The sequence below is a fragment of the Triturus cristatus genome, chromosome 4_2 (genome assembly GCF_964204655.1).
Source record: "Triturus cristatus chromosome 4_2, aTriCri1.1, whole genome shotgun sequence".
NCBI classification, from domain to species: domain Eukaryota; kingdom Metazoa; phylum Chordata; class Amphibia; order Caudata; family Salamandridae; genus Triturus; species Triturus cristatus.
This window is the reverse complement of record NC_140586.1, coordinates 708,702,471-708,720,772: the sequence shown is the minus strand read 5'-3', so window position 1 is coordinate 708,720,772 and position 18,302 is coordinate 708,702,471. Positions and strand designations below refer to the sequence as shown.

Below are 18,302 nucleotides of genomic sequence, written 5' to 3'. Positions count from 1 at the left end.
GCCATCCTTGACACAATGAAAAACTACTTTTGAAATTTTTTACTGACAGCACATGTAAAACTTAAGAACACATGCCATACCTTTTTAAATACCATACACCCTGCCCTATAAGCCTGTAGGGTTCACCTTAAAGGTGACTAAAGTATTAAATAGAAGGTTTAGCCCTGAAAAATTGTTTATTTTGCCAAGTCAAATTTGCAGTTTGAAAACTGCACACTCAGGCTGCAGGGGCAGGCCTGAAGACATGCTTTGTCTTGTCACTTTAGTAGCGGCAAAATAGGTGCCGCAGTCCACTAGTGGCATTCAACGTACAGACACTGGGAACACGGGATACCATAAATTAGAGACTTATAGATAAGTTAAAGGTGCCAATTTCGATTTTTAACCAATTCAACAAGTTTTTAGGGTTCGGAGCACATGCACTGGGGCCTGGTGTATACAGTCCAAAACCAAACAGCATTAGTTAAAAAAAAAAAAAAAAAAAAAGGGTAATCATGCATTAACAGTTTTTTTCTTAAAAGACACTTAAAAGCGATGAAGTCACACTTCTTAAATAATTAACCTGGAACATTTAAGTATGAACTTGTCATTTGGCAAAATGAAATGTTTAAGCCATAAGAAACATAAAATAAGGTAAGGCTGGCAGTTATTTTATTGTAAACGGGCATCAAAAAAATAAAATTGTCTATACTCCAAGAATGTAGCTGGCTAAAACATTGGAATGGAAATATGAAATCCTGCAGTTCTTGAAAACTAAATTTCCTTGTTCCAGAACTGAAATTTGAAAAAAGATGCATTAAAATAAAGCTTTAATAGGACAATACTAAAATTGAAACGAGTCAAGAAACACCTTCCATTGACAGTTAAAGGCATGTATGAGTACAACATGGTCAAGCTCCTTAGACCACAGTGGAAGTAGAAGGTGCCACGACTGAGTAAGTGCAGAGGATCTCACTGAGTAAAACAGCTTCTGCAGCTATGTAAGTCTATGTTAGTCTCATTTGATTTTAGAGACATTGTAAATAGTAAACCACATCATTTAATCTACAGTATCCCGAGCATCAATTATGCAACAATAACAAATGCATTTTTCCAAAATAGTTCATACTGTACAGAGCGTCAGCACACTACATAAAAAATAATAAATAAAGGACAAAACAGGTGCAGTAATGTATTGAATAGTTATTAGGAAAAGCCTATATATCCGGTAAGTAATGTACAAATAGTGGAACCAGAATCTCAGAAATAGGCGTCTCAGATAAAACAAGGAACTAGACTGCAAGCATTAAGGATTCTGTTTGCCTAAATAATTAATTATTCTTCACTTCATTATTTCCATGTCCCCGGTCTCCATCAATCAGTCCTGGCAGCTTCTTATAAAATTGGTTCCAGCTGGTCTTCATTTCGGTTACCCAAAGTGTAAATAAATACGTAGTGGAAGAAGAGAACCTTATTGGCAGGGAAATAAACCTGAAAGACATACATGTACAATGAAAGATGATAATTTGCCTTCTATAAATCGAATATGACTAGAAAAATATCTTGCCAATTAATGAAGACTAAATTAACACCCTGATATTTTATTAGCACAGAAAATAGCTTAAAGCATGTAGATTCCATTTTTAATAAACAAAAGCAGTTTGTATTATCTCTTTTTTATGTAAACGTAAACATAAGCTAATCACTTTAAAAACTAAATAATGTTAAGTAGTAGAACATCTCCCCAAAACGAATAGTTCAGCCATCAGCACTGTCAAGCATTGCAGTTTGTCTCTGAATAGTCACAATGATAGACGATATGCTTATATTTGAAGCCATATTTTATTTTATTTGTAATGTATTGCCTCATTTATCCAGCACTTCCTTATGTGGGGCGCGGAAGTGCCTGCCAACGTGGGTAGTACACTACCCGTGTAGGGTGTGTAGATGAAAGAGTGTTATCTTTGTTTTGATCCAATGTGGGAAGTGTGTTCATGTTGTGTGTGATGACCACTAAGGTCCGGTTATCATATTACGGGACGAAGTGCTTGGCAGTGTGATGGATAAAGAAGTGTGTGAGATAGGTGTACCGTTTATGTTTTTCAGAAAGCTGGCAGCTTTGTGCAGGTCTACAGGTCCTTTTTTGGCATTTCTTATAGTCCACTTAGCTGGTTACTGTACTCGGTTGACCATCTAGAGATGTTGTGTTTAACGTTTATGGTCCTGAGCAGGCACAGTTTAAAGCAGCATTTCTCAAACAGTGGTTACTGAACCACTGGTGGGTTGTGAGCCATTCTTGGTGGGTCGGGAAAGTCAAAGCATTTTATTAAGATGCATTTAAAATCTGCCTTTATGTTGTCACATTTGCTGTGCTTCAAAGACAGAGGTCAAATATCAGGCAATGTCTTCAGACACATTTCTTCTTATGTTTTTTCCCAAACTTGCTTTTATTAGCATTTTTTGAAAAACAAGAAACATTGAACAGTATTCAGCAATATAACTGGCCCACGCCAAATATTAGTACAATAAAGGCCCAGTCCAGAGCCTGTGGCCTGTACACAAAATCTAGAATTGCTGTCACAACAGATTTACTTAGCGAGGTGCCAGGGCATTGTGCATAATAGCAGAGTATAGTGTCAGCAAGAAGCAGTATCTTACAATTGGAACTCCTGGGCAGGCGTCTCGAAGCCCTTACAGCCCTATGATGGTGATCAGGTCGTCAAGGTACAAGGCAGTGTGTAACCTCTTCAAGACTCGTTCTGTAGAGGCCAGTCCAGACATACATATAGGTGCTGCCAGTGAAGCCATAAACAGTATATCAATAACAAGAAGAAAAAAAACAAATAAGAGGGGAGGGGGCGGGGGGAGAGTTATAGAAGGGATGAGGGAGTATGGCAGGGGCGGAGAGAGATGTGACAGTGCACTTAGGTTATCTCACATAGATGGGAGCGCAGCAGCTGCCAAGTGTTTTGGCGTTTCCAGTGGAATGCAGGGTGGAGCTGAACGCAGCGACCGTCGCCGGGTGCCCGGTAGCACAGTGTCCAGGCCGGGACAGTTATCTAGGGATGCGGCGCATGTTAGCTAACCAGTGGGGTTCCAGAGATAGTCCGGGTCTGTGGGGCAAACGCCATCATCAAAAAGGTGTAGGCCCGCAGTCTTGGTGGCTGCAGTCTAGCATGTTCCAATTGACTTAAGTGATCTACCAGTGGTTTACACAATTTCGTATATTTGGTGTCTCAAAGCTGTAGGCGTGCTGTGAGCAGTTCCATTGCCACTGTGTGCCACAGGCGGGTGAACCACACGTTTATTGAAGGTGTTTCTGCCTTTTTCCAATAAAGAGCGATGGTCTGCTTAGCAGTACCAAGCATGTTTAAGCTGAGGTGTCGTCATGGCTCAGAGGCTCACCGGCCTGAGGCCCAGAATGATCGTGAGTGGGTTTCAGGTAATGGGTAACTGAGTACCCGCTTAATATGGCTGAGGACCTCTTTCCAGTAAATGGTTAAAAGTGGGCATTACCACCAAATGTGTAGGAATTACCCAGGGCAGTAGTGCTCCTTATGTTTTTTTAACATGGCGGCTGGTGTTTACAAACCCCTCTCACTTTGCAGTTAGAGAAAGAAAAGTTAAGTGAATTGTGTGATAATATGGCTAGAGCACAAGGAGTGTGAAAGGAATGGCTGAAGGATGTCATTTTTTGTAAGTCACAACAAAATGTAAATTTCTGAACATGAACTGTACACATTCAGCAGTTTGGAAAGCAAAAATGATGCAAATTTATTTTGGTAATTCTGACTTTACTTGGTGATAAATTATAAATATTCGTGAAAACCCGAATTCTACACATCGCCCACCTTATGTCCATTAAAGCTTGTTGGGTCGAGAATTTGTTGTTCTAAAAATTTGGCAACGGTTCTATAACATTTGGGAGGCACTGGGTTAAACGGAGAAGTGGTGGAGAGACCTACTGGGATGGACTTTGATAATATTAGCCCAAATCAGATTGTCATTGTCAGATGCCAAGAAGTGGCCAAATAGTATGTTGCTAGTCGGGACCTACAGTGTTTTACTAAATTAAAGAGTCCTTCGGTGGCTAGTGGTATACGGATGATCTCTTCAGTTTTCCGTGCCTATTCAATTGGTGATGGGTGGTTTATTGGTGTGGACTGATAAAATACTGATGAACATTGTCCATTAAATCTAATAAAGAACAACTGGCAGTCTACAGTCTTGAAGCTTTTTAATTTCCCTTTTTACAGGATTAGGGAAAAAATGGGTATTTTGGCATAGTAACTTCATAGCGGTCATGAATTCTGAGAGGGGTTCTATTCATTCAATTAAAGTAGCTGAAAAGCAAGTACATTTTCTTTCTCTGTTATGCAAATTTCACTGATAGTCATACAGTAAATAAAATACCTATCTTATCACCATCTTATAGTGGCAGACAAAATTAGGTAGGAGTAGAAAAAGGGGACAGTAAAAAGTTAACTGCCTGCTAAATAAACATGTTTCTCAGAAAAGCTTGTCCTACATTGTCAGCTGTTCTAGTGTCTGAGTCTAAATAGTAGTGCCTAAATAGTATGACCTGTTTTCCAGCTATCTGCTGTGCATCACTTATCTCATTAAATGAGAGATTCCTCAAGAGAGCTGCAGCAGCCTTTCCCTTTGAGAATGGGCACTAACTTTCTTTGGAGGCAGTGATCTGGCTAACAATACAGGGCCTTCTTCATATCGCAGTTGTGAAGGGAGCTTTCTGCTGGAGCTTATGGATATGGATTTAAATGGTAATCAAGTATTACTTTACAGGACAAAGATGTCTTCAAATACTTCATCACTGGAAATGTGAAGAAAATCTTTGAAAGTTTCTTCCTTTACACAGAGACAGGCACTCTGTGAACCTTTAGAGATGAAAACTGCTATATATTTTTACCAGATATAGGTGGTCAGATAATAACATTCATTCATAATACGTTTTGGGATAGGTGGAGTTTCCAAACATTTGAAGAAAAATGTTTTCCACTTGAATGCGTATGATGGTCTGTTAAGCAGATGGTGGAAAATGTCTCCAGAACACTTAATGATGACCCATTCATGACCCTTCTGAAGTCATTTGCATGATCTGCACTTCTAGAAGGTGAACTGCTCTTATGGAGAGGCCATGAGCAATTAACCAATGCAAGGTTTTAGCCTCCACTGAGACAATCCCCAATCGCATTTATCCAGGTTTGTTTATGTAATACATTGCCGTTGTGCTGTCCACTTGAGGCACCACTGACTTGTCGGTCTACAAAGGTAGAATACAATTGAGTGCAAGTTCAAGTGTTCTTAACTTAATCATGTTTATTTACTTTTATGATCACCTTGGATGCAGTAAGTTGAAGTCCTCTTCCGAATACACTTGTAGCCGAGCAAAGTGTAGGATATCTTAACATCTGTTAACACATCAGAACCTGCTCATCTGGTTAGCAGTATGTCAGCCTTGACTGCTGCCTTGAAACTGGTAGCTGGGTGATGGTACCTCGATGGAGGGAGCTCCCTCTACCAAGCATTGAATACAGGCCTAACGGGTCAACCATACTACACTGAAAGTATAATACAAGAACATTCTACCGTTCAGGATATATTTCATATATATATTAGCACCTTGTTTCATGAACAAATCAAGTGGTGTAAAGCTATACATATTGCCATCTCATCAATTATGTTGGGATGGAGTGCAATTAAGTAAAAAATATTTACCGTTAGAAAATTGATAGCCTTCAATCAGGCAGCTGCAACTAATTTGTAGGCTTCAGTAAAACCAAGGATTTTCAAATACATCTCTTGTCCTGCCCCAAATATTTTTAGATATGGCGTTTGATCCACTAAGAGATGCCGAAGTTGCATAGACCTTCCTCTTAGTATTGGACACATACATGGGCCTCCATGGGGAATATTGTGGCCTAGCGTTCAACTGTTACATGTTCCAGGTGCGGAGGAGGGGGGGGGGCGGGTAGGGTACATTGATTTGTGTTTTTATAGTAATTTCCTTTGGTTTCGTTTCCCGTTTAACGTTAAAATGGTCTAAGCATCGCTGACGGCCGCCGGGTTGTAGGCATACAGCTGTATATTCCTGGTTTTATGCTGTGAACACTGCTGGCCTGTGGTTGTAGGCAGAAAAGCTGTGTTATGTACATTGCGGACTCCAATAAACGAATTATTCCACAAATACTCCTCTCTTAAATGACACCCACTGCGAAAAGTGGCAAACATTCCTGCTTCCAAAGTCAATTTGGTACCCTTTACGCATTCCGTAGCACCCACCTGCGTTTGTCTTGCACTAGATGGAAGGGCAACAGTTAAAATTGGTCATACTTTCAATACAACTACAGGGCAATTTCAATTGTTTTTCCTAAAAATTAAAAATATTCAGATGAGTATTTGCTACGATAGGATGCTGATGTAACCCTGTTGAAGTGACCTAAAACTCCTTACTTTGTTTTTGCAGTAACACAAGCCACAGAGGCTGGAGACACTGGCATACTTTTATAGAAATAAGCAGAATACACATTAGTTTTAATTGACAAGTCCTATACCACTAAGGTTCCTCCTCTGTTTCCTCTTCCTGATAACTGCCTGGCACTGCACGTTGCAGACACCACTGATACACAAATTGGCCATTCATCAGTGTCACCTGTTCAGATCAAATGTCCAGAAGGGATCCTGATATCACAGCTCACAGTCATTAAACCTGAGAGCAGACGCTCAATAATTTCTAAACTACACTGAAGAGTATGCCTAACACGGGATTGAAGTAAGTATTGTAAATTATCTATAGCCGAATGCTCCTTATCTTTCCCACAGTTACAGCCTTACACAGGAATTCTAATTTCACAAATGTGGTGTGGTGTGTATCCCAAGAAGAAGTAGTAAGGCATGTATCAACTGGTAATGTAGGTCGCAGACATGTTAACTGCTCTATAAGAATTTGTAAATTGCTATGGTGCACTCCCACATTGATGATAGAACAAAGTGTTGCCCACAGATACATGAGTTTGTTAGAGGAGCTCAAGGACTGCTTTCATTCCATCTTAGGTTTCTGAATACTACTGACCGTTGCTCACGTTATATTAAATTCTGTCGGTGATTATGATCTAGGCACAGTACATATTCTACAAGTTACTGGCTGATACATCATGAGCATGAATGCTGCTTTAGATGTTCTATGCTTTTTTGCCTCCAATGTGCCTCCTTTTTCACAGAGGATGACCATACCAAAATACAGCACTGTCTACAAGCTTACTGCATATCCCTTGCCTTTCTGTTACTTGCCTTTCTGCGTGAACGCAAGCTTTCAGACCATATAAAAACAGATATGTTGTAAAGAAGCGCTGTACATTTTAACATATGCTACACACAAATGTCTTTCATAATCACATTTATTCTGTTTCCGTTTGCACTTTGAACATCATCAATAAAACGACTGTGCTGCAATTTAGCAAATCTTGAACAAGATACCACAACTGCACGTATGCACAGGAGGTATGTTACCAACCTGCCCTCCCCCCCCCCCCCTCGAATTTGAAGGACCAGAGGTGAGTTGCCCATCATTGGGCCATCATTGGGTAAAACGGCAGTGTCCCTACACCCTTGATAACACTGTTAGTGTCCACATAGGAAATCTTTCATCAGATCATTCACCTGGTATGTCACCACTTCTATTAGTCCAATGTCCCCAGATTTTCTTTTGTATTTCCAGGGGCACTGGTGACCTTTACACACTGCATTCCGTAGCTGTCAGTGGTTTCAAGCTCCTCACTTTTTCAGCACTGTTGCTTTTGGCCACAATGAAACCCTCTTCAACAAGCAGATGTTTATCATATCTGCTGCCCTTCCAGGCCCCCTGTACTCTGGCTGGTGCCTTAATATTTATTGGCTGCCCCACTATTGTTTCCAATGTTATATCGGACTTTTGCGAAGCGCGTGCACTCACATGGCAGTCCCATGATATGTGTAGAAATGCACCCCTCCGTCTACATCTCTGCATGCAACCCTTTCCCCCTCATGTTTATAGAGTTGTACCCTTGAGCAGGATATTGTATGCAGGATTTGGAGCTACAGCTACGTAAAGCTGACCTCTATAGATACCTTTCTAGCGATTCTGAGGGCTTCCTCCCCTATACCATCGCAATGTCACACCATTTATTTAGGACAGCCCCCAGCTCTCTCTGCAAGTTGACTTAGTATGGTGCATGTAAGGGATTCTGCCTTTCTCGTAATATAATCTACCATTAACCTTCTTTCAAGAGGTGACCTTTCAATGGTTTCTTCACCCCACCCCTATATTTGCAGTCAGTGCCATTTTAAGTTGGAGGTACTTGAAGGTCAGGGATGTATTCATTTCATATTCAGCCTGTAGGTGTATGAAGGGCACCATTCCCCTGGTATCCCATACCCCACTCAGAGAAGAAATTCATATATTGTCCAAGTGTTTAAAGCTGTCAAGTGCAGAACTTGGTTGTCCTCCTGAGTCTTTCAATTGTACAAGTGTTGTGTTCATGGGCTTGCCTGTGACTAGAACATCTCAAATTCACAGAGGGACGTCTTAGGATCTGCACCTCACACATCCCAGATCGAAAAAGCAATTGACACGGGGACAGAAATGTCCCCTATCTGTGTTTTTGACCTCACAATCCACTGGTTATGAAGTGCAGAATTATAATATCACCCTTAACCTAAAGGGAAATGGACTCTTCAATCCCAGCAACCATGGAAGTCGAGTCACCGGAGGGCACTACAGCAGGGATCAGCAGCACCGATATGTGGCTTAGGGAGAACACTCACGTGCACAAGAACATTGCACAAGCAAGCACTGCTGTTTCACAATGCAGTTCTGGCAGAGAGAGGGAGGGGTTGAAGCAGGAGCATACTAAGCAGAGTCAAAACATTTCTTCACAAGAAAAACATTTTCCAACATAAGAAGCATCCTCCCTACATTCCCTACATTCCCATTAAGTTTTAAGATGTTCCTCCCTCTTTGTTACACCTTCACTGGCAGGAGTCAATGTGTAATTGTTTTCAAAGATTGTCTGTGTTTACCAACCTTTAAAGATGGACCCACCCAAGAACACCCTCAAACCATTTGGAAATACCTCTCTCCAATAGTAGGATATTCTTTGATGAGATAGATTCAATGCATTACGGTTGCATCAAAATGTATATTATGCCCGCCACAAACATGTTTAGTACTTTACCCTTGGCACAAATCTTGCACAAAAGTAGTATTCGCAAATTGCTATTTGTAATAATGTATTTTCTGAGTAATTTAAGGAATTCAGTTGCGTGGTTCAGTCAAAAGAAATAAATTAACTCAATATGAATGGTGGTAGGCTAAGAATGTGACAAAAATAAGTGAGATGTTCTCTATCAGTAAACATGTTTTACTGTTGAATAAATAAAAACATTACAATCAAAACGAATCCTTAAATACTAGGGCACAGATACACCCGGCCGTTAGAAGCATAAAACAAATAAGTGATCGATTACACCAATTCATGTCTTGAAAACGAAAAAAAGGTAGAATTCTGAACTTTCTAGATATTCTTAGACCGTTACACACTGACTCGGTTTCTTTAATCGGATGCCTCTAATCTAGGTTGTTTAAACCAGATTTAACTGATTAGCATCTGCACCCCACTGATATGTTAGTCACATCATTTAAGAGCAGCACATGTCCTTTCTATTTAAAGAAAATAGACCTCTTCCCAGAACTATAATATATTTGCCATTTTCACATGTGAATTGTCATATAAAAATACAGGCATAAGCACAGAATCACAAACACTGCTTTCTATCTGCTGCCCACTGCATTGCTCCCTGAACCCCTAAGATCAACTAAGGGGATCCGCAAGAAGAATTTATCCAAATAAAGTTGCCACTGTAAAATCTTGCATGTCTAATTTAAAGTTTTTTAGATAAAGTTAATTTGATTCAGGAAGGATCAAATTAAGATGGCACTACATGGAGACAGAATGACCGAATACCTCAATAACAAATCTGCAGTAAGCACTTGATTATAGCTAACCAACCCAGAATGTTTATCAGAGGACTTAATATTCAGGAAGTAATGGTCATACATTTCATCGAAGTGTACCAGGCATTGGCTATTGTTAATTAGTAACACAGCAGTTAACATCTTGGATGCAATGATAATTGTAGTTCCTAGAAAAGAGTCTGAATTAAATACCATGGTCCAAACTACAATATATGACAAGCTATTGGAAATGCAATCAGTATTTATTTTTGTTTGTAGTGCTTTAAACCGAGAATTCAAGTCATTTATGAGGGTTAGCCATGACTACAAATTATTCCAGGCGTATGCCTCACATTTTGTTTGTGGCTCTGATGCACGTTTAGGTTTATGTGACATAAGAATAAAAAATAAAAGCCGCAGACCAGTTTAGTAAAGGTTTGAACTCTGACCTTTTACTTTGGGCTTCAGACCAGGAATCCAGTTTAAAGGAAAAGGATAGTAATCTGAAGTTGAGGCGTCACTTCCCTGATGGCATCGGAGCAGTGTCGTATTCAAAGCTAGAGTACAGTCCGGGTGGCTGAAGTCAGTTTTATGCACCAAACACTGTTCAGTTGCACGGCGGTTCGCTAGAACCACGTTGAAAGCACCAACACTGGAACCTAGAATAAAACCGGCGCCGTGCTGAGCAGCTCTAATATGTTTAAAAAAACATAGTAACATCACGTGAAGCGTGTAAAAGTTTAGATAAAGAAACATAGCATTGCGCGAAGAGCGTGCAGAACGCGGGCGGCTGCTGAGCATCTCCAAAATGTTTAAAAAAATAAAAGTAACATTGCGCGAATCATGTAAAAGTTTAGAAAAAGAAAAATAACAATGACCAAAGCGTGTGCGGAACTCGCGACGGCCGTGAAGCGGAACCTTTCAGCCTGCATGAAGTAAAGATAACGCACACAAGCAGAGACAGGCCAACAAAAAGAAAAGACTGTTCTCCAAGTATCTTAAATTAACATGACGAGTAAGAGCACATGTAACAGGGGCAGTCCTCATGTGAGGTTTCAACAGTAGAAATGGAGGGACTACTAAGCATATTAACCAATGAAAAGCAGGCATTCAGGAAGGACAGTAAATGGAGCCAATTAAAAAAAAGGCACGGTGCTTAAAGCCCATAGTCTAGATACAGCATGTCTCGAAGAGACAGCACATGCACTGCCTAGACGAGACCTAACAAGTTATTTGAGGTGCCTACTAGGTCTTCTTCGGGACTTATATGACCCATCCCTATTCTTTGTCCTAACCTACAAAGCTCCGCTGAGTGGTGTAGGAACAACCAAAGAATGATTGTCAATTTTTTCCATTAGTCTGAAAAAACAGGAAAAAAGAAAGAATGGGCCATTACGCTTGCAGTAATTGCAGTATATGTAGTCAAACCAAACCCACTAGACTTGTGACTTAAAACAGCTGGGAACAACATGTACTTACTAATTGTAAAAGAGACAGTGTAGTCTACATGTTACAATATGGTAGGACAAACAATAGGTAAGGGTCATGCACGTTTTGTAGAAAGACTATTGATGGCGACACACATTGGGTAAGACTGAACCATGCTGACCTATAGGACGTTAGGGATGTATCCTAATTACTACCACAAACCCCACTCCTAGTGTGTTTTTCCCATGTAATATATAGGGATAACTGTTAATAAAGTATCCTTTTTGCCACATCTAAATACAATTTTATTTCTTCATGTCCATCCACATACAAAAGATGCCTCCACATAAGCGGTCTGGATGAGACTGTCTAACATCCCCTGGTGCAAGTGAAGGCCAGCCTCCATGATGGGGTGGGTCTTATTTTTTATTATGTTTTTGAGAGAACAACATTAATAACCAGTAACCACTAAAGAGGAACACAAATGACTTAACTAAGTAGGAGGTTAATGTTCCATTAATAGAGGCTATCAGGCTATTTTATACATATTTTTGATATATAAAGGAGAGGATGTATGTGTAAAACCCACAGAACCTGTGAAAATTCAGGTACTTTATTATTAGTTTGTTTTCTTATTTTTTACTGCAGGTGACAAGCTAAAAGCATTCCATGTCTATTAGATTTATCTATGGCAGATTGCACCCTAGTTTGTTCTGCTGCAGTAACACTTGTGATAGCACTTTGTTATATACGTGAGCGACAAATGTGATACGTATTCATTAACACAGCATCCAAGATTATAGGGGGAGAGGCAAAATGGTTTAGTTCAGAGTAAGTATGTTTGCCTATGTCAGGCTTAAAGCTCACCTAAAATGGGTTTCTAGCCTGAGAAGGGCAAAAATACAAATGTAACATTAAAGGTTAATTACACATTTTATAGCGTTGAGTAATGCAGAGTAGTGGCGTAGAGTTGAGTGGCATAGAATGCAGTGATGCAGAGTGGTGCAGGGTAGAGTCTGTTAGAGTGGTGCACAGTAGAGTATAGTTCCGTAGAGTGCAGTGGCACAGAGTAGAGTGGAGTAGCGCAGAGTTCATTGGCGAAGAGTGCAGTGTTGCAGAGTACGTAGAGTGTCAACGTGCAGTGGTGTAGAGTGGAGTAGAGTGGCATAGAGACCAGTGGCGTAGAGTACAGTAAAGCAGAGTGCAGTGGCGTAGAGTGCAGTGGTTAAGAGTAGAGTAAGCAGAGTGCAGTGGATTGTTTCAGTGTAGAGTGAAGTGGCATAGGGCGGAGTGGTGCAGGGTAGAGTGCCGTTGCATAGAGTGGCGTAGAGTACAGTGGCATAGAGTGCAGGGTAGATTACAGTGGCGTACAGTTGATTGGCATAGAGTGCAGGGGCACAGAGTTGAGTGTTACAGAGTAAAGTGCATTAGTGTAGAGTGTATTGCCATAGAGTACAGTGGCGTAGAGTGGAGTTTTGCAGAGTAGATTAGTGTGGCCCAGGTTGGATTAGTGAAGAGGGTACTGGCGTAGAGTGCAGTGTTGCTAAGTGGCATAGAGTGAAGTTGTGCAGAGTAGGTTGGTGTCGCTTAGACTGGAGTGGTGTAGAGTGCAGTGGTGAAGAGCAGAGGGGCAAAGAGTGCATTGGCATAGAGTGGTATAGGGTAGAGAAGAGAGGCGTACAGTGCAGTGGGGTAGAGTGGAGTGGTGCAGAGTTCAGTGACATGGAGTGGTGTTAAGCGGAGTGGTGCAGAGCAGAGTACAGTAACATGGACTGGTGCAGAACGGAGTGGCATAAAGTGGAGTATGCATGATGTGGTAGGACACTGTCATTGCAGACAACACATTTTCAATTAAAATTATTATTGCATTTGCACAGATATACAGTTTTACTAATAAAACTATACAGTGAACAGATGAAAATTGCATCACCTAGTGTAGATTTATTTTGATTATATTAAAGTATTTGTTTCCAACACACTTCAAGAAATAACAAAAAATGTGCTTCAAAAGCTGACGAAAACAGAACTTGTTCCGAGACTCACTCAAGTATGAATCATACCTCTTGAGATTCAGGAGGAGACTGAAGGCTATAGGTTGTCAACTGGAATTTGACAACCTATAGCTGCAATGTGAATCGGTTTGTGACCGGCTTTAGTTCCAGAATGCCTCACTGGGTTGATAGATGCACTTTATAAAACAAATAAACGAAAACATAACATCAGTCCTAAAATATTTAAGAAAAGGTGTTTGACAGACGGCCTTGGCCAGTAAATAGACAATATGTATTTCAATGCCACATTCCATATCTCAATGTTTCTTCTGGCCCCACTGTTACTCCCTTCCCTGCCAAGTCTCCACATCACTTTCACTGTCCTTCAACTCTGTCACATCTCTTCTCTGTATTGATCCCACGCCCTGCCTCAGGATCCCTCCTATGTTTTGCCTACTATGTGTCTCTTCAAGAGCTTTCATTTAGTCCGCTTGTCTTCAGGTAATCATGGGCACACACACATCCACTGCTCTTACATCAGTAGGTCTCTTATAATACACATGAAATCCAAGTGAAACACTTCATTTGTTATAGGAATTTAACAGGCGGTACTTGTAGAAGCAGTGACTTAAAGGGGGAGTTAGGTGGGATATCTGCAGTAGGCAGCAGTCACAGAATTTCTTTCAGATGGGGTGGTGAGAAAGATTTCCCAAAGAAACTCCAACCAGCTACAGAATAACAGGGGTAATTGCTAACAAAAAGATGACAGGAGCCAGGAAAACTTGAAAAAGGTTGAGAGACACAACAATGATAGAACAGAAATATTATGAGGTTAAAATGATGCATATCTTTACCTCGACATTCACTGAGCCTTTGTTGTCGTCTTAGATGGCGTTTGAATATGGGGAGGCGTAGGTGTGACATGACTCTTCTCTGGTGTATCAAAAAAATATGCCTAGGAAATCAGATACAAACAGAATATAATACAAGGAAACACACATTAATCCAAAGGAAAAAATAAATTAAACAAATGTTCGCACACAGAAAACAAAGGCGTATATGCAAGGGAATTGATATGAAAGGCCAGATGCTGTGATTAATTCATATTAAACGAGATGAAACAACAAAGGAAGTGAATAACCTGGACACGTATATAGTTTTTATGGTATTTGAATTACCACGTTTTAGAATGGGACATGCAAAACTTTACTTTAAGGAACCTTCCCTCATTTATTTTTTTCTAGCCTCTTTGGCAATTTGCCAATCCGAGGCCATACATTTCCATGTACCTTGTCTGCCATTTGACTTTTATTAAGTTATATGTAGAATAGGGAATTAACTATTTACATTTAACACTTGTTTTACACCTCGTCTCTTGCAGGTGGCCATGCACGGCCTTATTCTAAAGGACTGTGGATGGGTCGGGACAACCCCTTGAACTCATTCATAATAAGCGGAGCATTTCATTAGACCTATTGAGACCCCGAGCGTCATTAACATAACCCCGGTCTCCCTTTGGCTTTCACATAATCCTTTTTGTCGCACTCCTGCTCCTTGTGAACACACAAAGAGACTTAAAAACGCCAAAAGTCCGGTTGGGCGCGAGACGAGTCGATGAAAGAGGACAGGCTACAAAACAATTGGCACCGGTTAGTAACATTTTGCAGCGTCGCTTATCCATGTATTTACAGGCCATATTTTTCAGTCGCAATTATGATGAGATGAAGCAGTAGGAGAGATGAAAATAAAAATCAACGAAGGCCTGGAAACAAGTAGTGATGCCGAAAGAAACAATCACTGGCAAAGCCAGTAGGTCCAGGGCTGGAGGTCAGTTTTTTAGCTTTTGCCCTGGTCTTTGCAAATGTTTATTGTCAGGGACGCTCTCGCATCCTCATCAATGTAGAAAAAAAAGAAAAATATAGTGGCAACAAGCGAAAATATATTTCGGTCTCTTAAAGCACTTATTACCACATTCCTGGCAATGAAGGAACTACATTGTGAGTGGATGTGCTCCTTCTAAAAAGGCAAAATGCCATAACTCACAACGAGCCAATGGCTAGAGTGGGCTGCATGCTGTAGTGGGCAGAAGAAAGATGTGAATGATACAACAACATACCAATGGATGGAGTGCTGGCTGAAAGCGCCTCTATGTGTATTATACATCAAATGGTCTTGGCTTACGCTAAAAAGCGTGCAGCTCTCCAAGTCGGCACTTTGTAGCATTGTATTGCATGACGTTTGCAAAGAATGGTGACGTTGTATCCTTTCCTATTGTCCAAAGTGGTCAAGGATTTGTAGGTTATAGTTTAATTGCCTCTTGGTAGTACTAGGATAGATATATTATATGTCAACTAAAGATTCCTAGGTTTGTCTCAGCCTTACCACATGGACTCAAAGAAACATAAAAACAAGCATTCGCAATGCAATAGGTCTCGCAAGAGTTTGAGCTATTGATATTGTAAATGACAATGCATTTTATTTATGTGTTGTTTTTAAAACAGCTCAATAAAAGGCAATGCCATTTATGACAATACCTTAAACTCTCGCAAATGGAGACCTATTGCATTGCAAATGCCAGCGCTGTGCTATTATTATTTTTTTAAAGCATTAGGAGAAAGTGTGTCCTGCCTGCAACAGCAGGCACGACAAAGCTATTTGAGTAAATAGTGCTCGGAGGCTGTAATTAAAGCCTACTGAGTAACACACGAAACAGGGGGTGTCACCATGGGAGTTACAAAATGAGACAAGGCAGTACTAAGGAGGGACTACTAAGCCTTTTGACCAATGAACAGCCACATTTTACAGTGGGCAATGACAAGCCAATGAAAAATATAGGCGGAGAGTTGGCGGAGCTTCAAGTCCCTACCTGAATACAGCATGCCTCGCAGAGCAGCGCATGTGCTGCCCAGGCTAGACCTAAAAAAGTATTTTGCTGTTGTAGTGTCACTGGTATGAACCTCAGAGTACCAAACAACCTTTTAATGTAAGGAGTGTTAGGCTGATAATTCTGAATGTGACAAGAATAATGGCAATGAAATTAACCAAAAAATATGAAAGCCGGGTACCACTTCAGACAAAATCTCCAGATGATGTTGAAAGACCTACATAAACTTCGAAAATAGAGCAAGTGGGTCATCAACTAACCTTACAACTCTGAACGTATTAACAGAAGAGACAGAAGAGACGACTACAAAAAAGGTGAAATAAAAAAAAAAAATTAATTTGAAGTCACATTAATGTATGAATTCAAAAGGTAGACTGTCATATAAACCAATATTACACTGCCAGGAGTGAGCGGTTGATTTCATGTAAATTAATCTTCAAAAGAGCATGCAGCAATAGTGACCTGAAAAACAAAGGGTCACCTTGATCGAATGTGTTCAACACCACTTTAGCTGCTATATATAAAAATTAGTATGTTCACTCTTAGCGGCATGGGGAAACTGATTACATCCCTTTTAGTGAGCCATCAGAGAATCCATTCAGCCAGACATGGGAGCATGGAGGAGTAAATGTGAGGGAGAACTGGGTAGGGAACTCTAAAAGAATGGATTATCAAAAATGGATTAACAGTTCTTGGGTATGGGACAATGGTCCTGAGGTATGCAAAGGTCAAACTCCTGCAATTTAATTATACACATCACATGTTAATGATCACATCACATGTACCTGGGAGATCATATATGATCAACTTTCGAAGCACACCATATGAAGCTGAATTCTTCCATATGGTTTGATCCTGCTCTTTGCTAAACACGTTTTGGGTGGAGGCGACCACTCCCATCGCTACCCTGAAGGTAGGAGAGGTGTTTGCACTAGAGTCGATAGCCTCTTGCAGGTCTAGATCTGATGCTATCAAAGCAATCACATGGAAGTCACAACAACCTCCTTTGGTGAATACAGTTAATGAAATGGGCAACAGCTGAGAATGAAGCACATTCATATCATCAGAGGAAGGCGAAGAACAAGAGATACCTTTGCAAATTGGAACTAAATATTAATGCATATGGCCCAGATAAGAAACCTCCATGAAAAATACACTCCAATTGGTTGTGGTTGCAGCCGCATGGAATTATAACCATAAGAATGTTTACCATTCACTAACACGCAGAATTCACTAACAGACCCCAGCTGTGCCTGCTTGCCACATTGTCCTTTCTGTGAAATGGCATGTGTCGTGAGACTGTACCAATACAATCATTTCAGAAGACTGTGAACGTCATTATTATATGCTTAACATTGTTTCCTCTTCCATCTCTATTGATGTATGTATGAAAACCAATATAAATGTACACCAACTAAAAATCTGCTAGATGCACCAAGTAGAATAAATCAGTAGTCACATACAGTCTTTCAACACGAGGGTGTCAATGCATTCCTGTGCATTTTACGACACGGTAATACAGGCAATGAAGGGGTTAAGGAATGAAGACTTGAAGAATGATATCTCTAGAATGGCCCTACACAGAAAAACCTTGCAGAAACACATTCAGGGATATTTTACCTGCTGGGCTCGAAGGTCTTCTGGAGGCAAATCCAAGTGCTGACTTCGGAACCCAAGCCTCTCAATTGACTGATGTGTACATCAAGGGACTGTCAGTCAAAAAGGCCTTTATTTGGTATTTCACAACCATAAAATGATTTAAAAGCAATCAAACTAAAAACGATATTTTCAAGAGTGTAATTCATTATTAAAATTTTTACAATATTTATATGATTTTCAGTCCCATTTTTCACCTCGTTCACTTATAAAGAAGAGAATCAGGAGGTGAATAGATTTCATGCTGCATTGTCTCCAAAGGTAACCCCTTCTTGTGAAAAGAGAATGCCATGACTGTGAGTAAAGGGTCTGTTTGTATAGTCCGAGTATTAGCCTCCAACAGCCAATTAGGTTG

General features: G+C 40.4%; 1 protein-coding gene across 2 annotated transcripts in view; it reads right to left on the bottom strand.

Moving 5' to 3' along the window:
* Positions 1–634: 634 nt before the first annotated feature.
* Positions 635–18,302, bottom strand: part of YIPF1 (Yip1 domain family member 1) — a 93,096-nt gene continuing 75,428 nt past the window's right edge. The window contains exons 9-11 of one of the 2 annotated variants that reach the window (XR_014960672.1): positions 14,262–14,362; positions 13,477–13,604; positions 635–1,470 (exon numbers count right to left, since the gene is read on the bottom strand). Coding sequence is in view for 1 of the 2 variants with exons in the window: in XM_085602583.1 (XP_085458709.1) it covers positions 14,270–14,362 (93 nt within the window). In the remaining variant the exon portion in view is untranslated. The remainder of the gene's footprint in view (positions 1,471–13,476; positions 13,605–14,261; positions 14,363–18,302) is intronic. The other variant, XM_085602583.1, reaches the window with a different exon arrangement.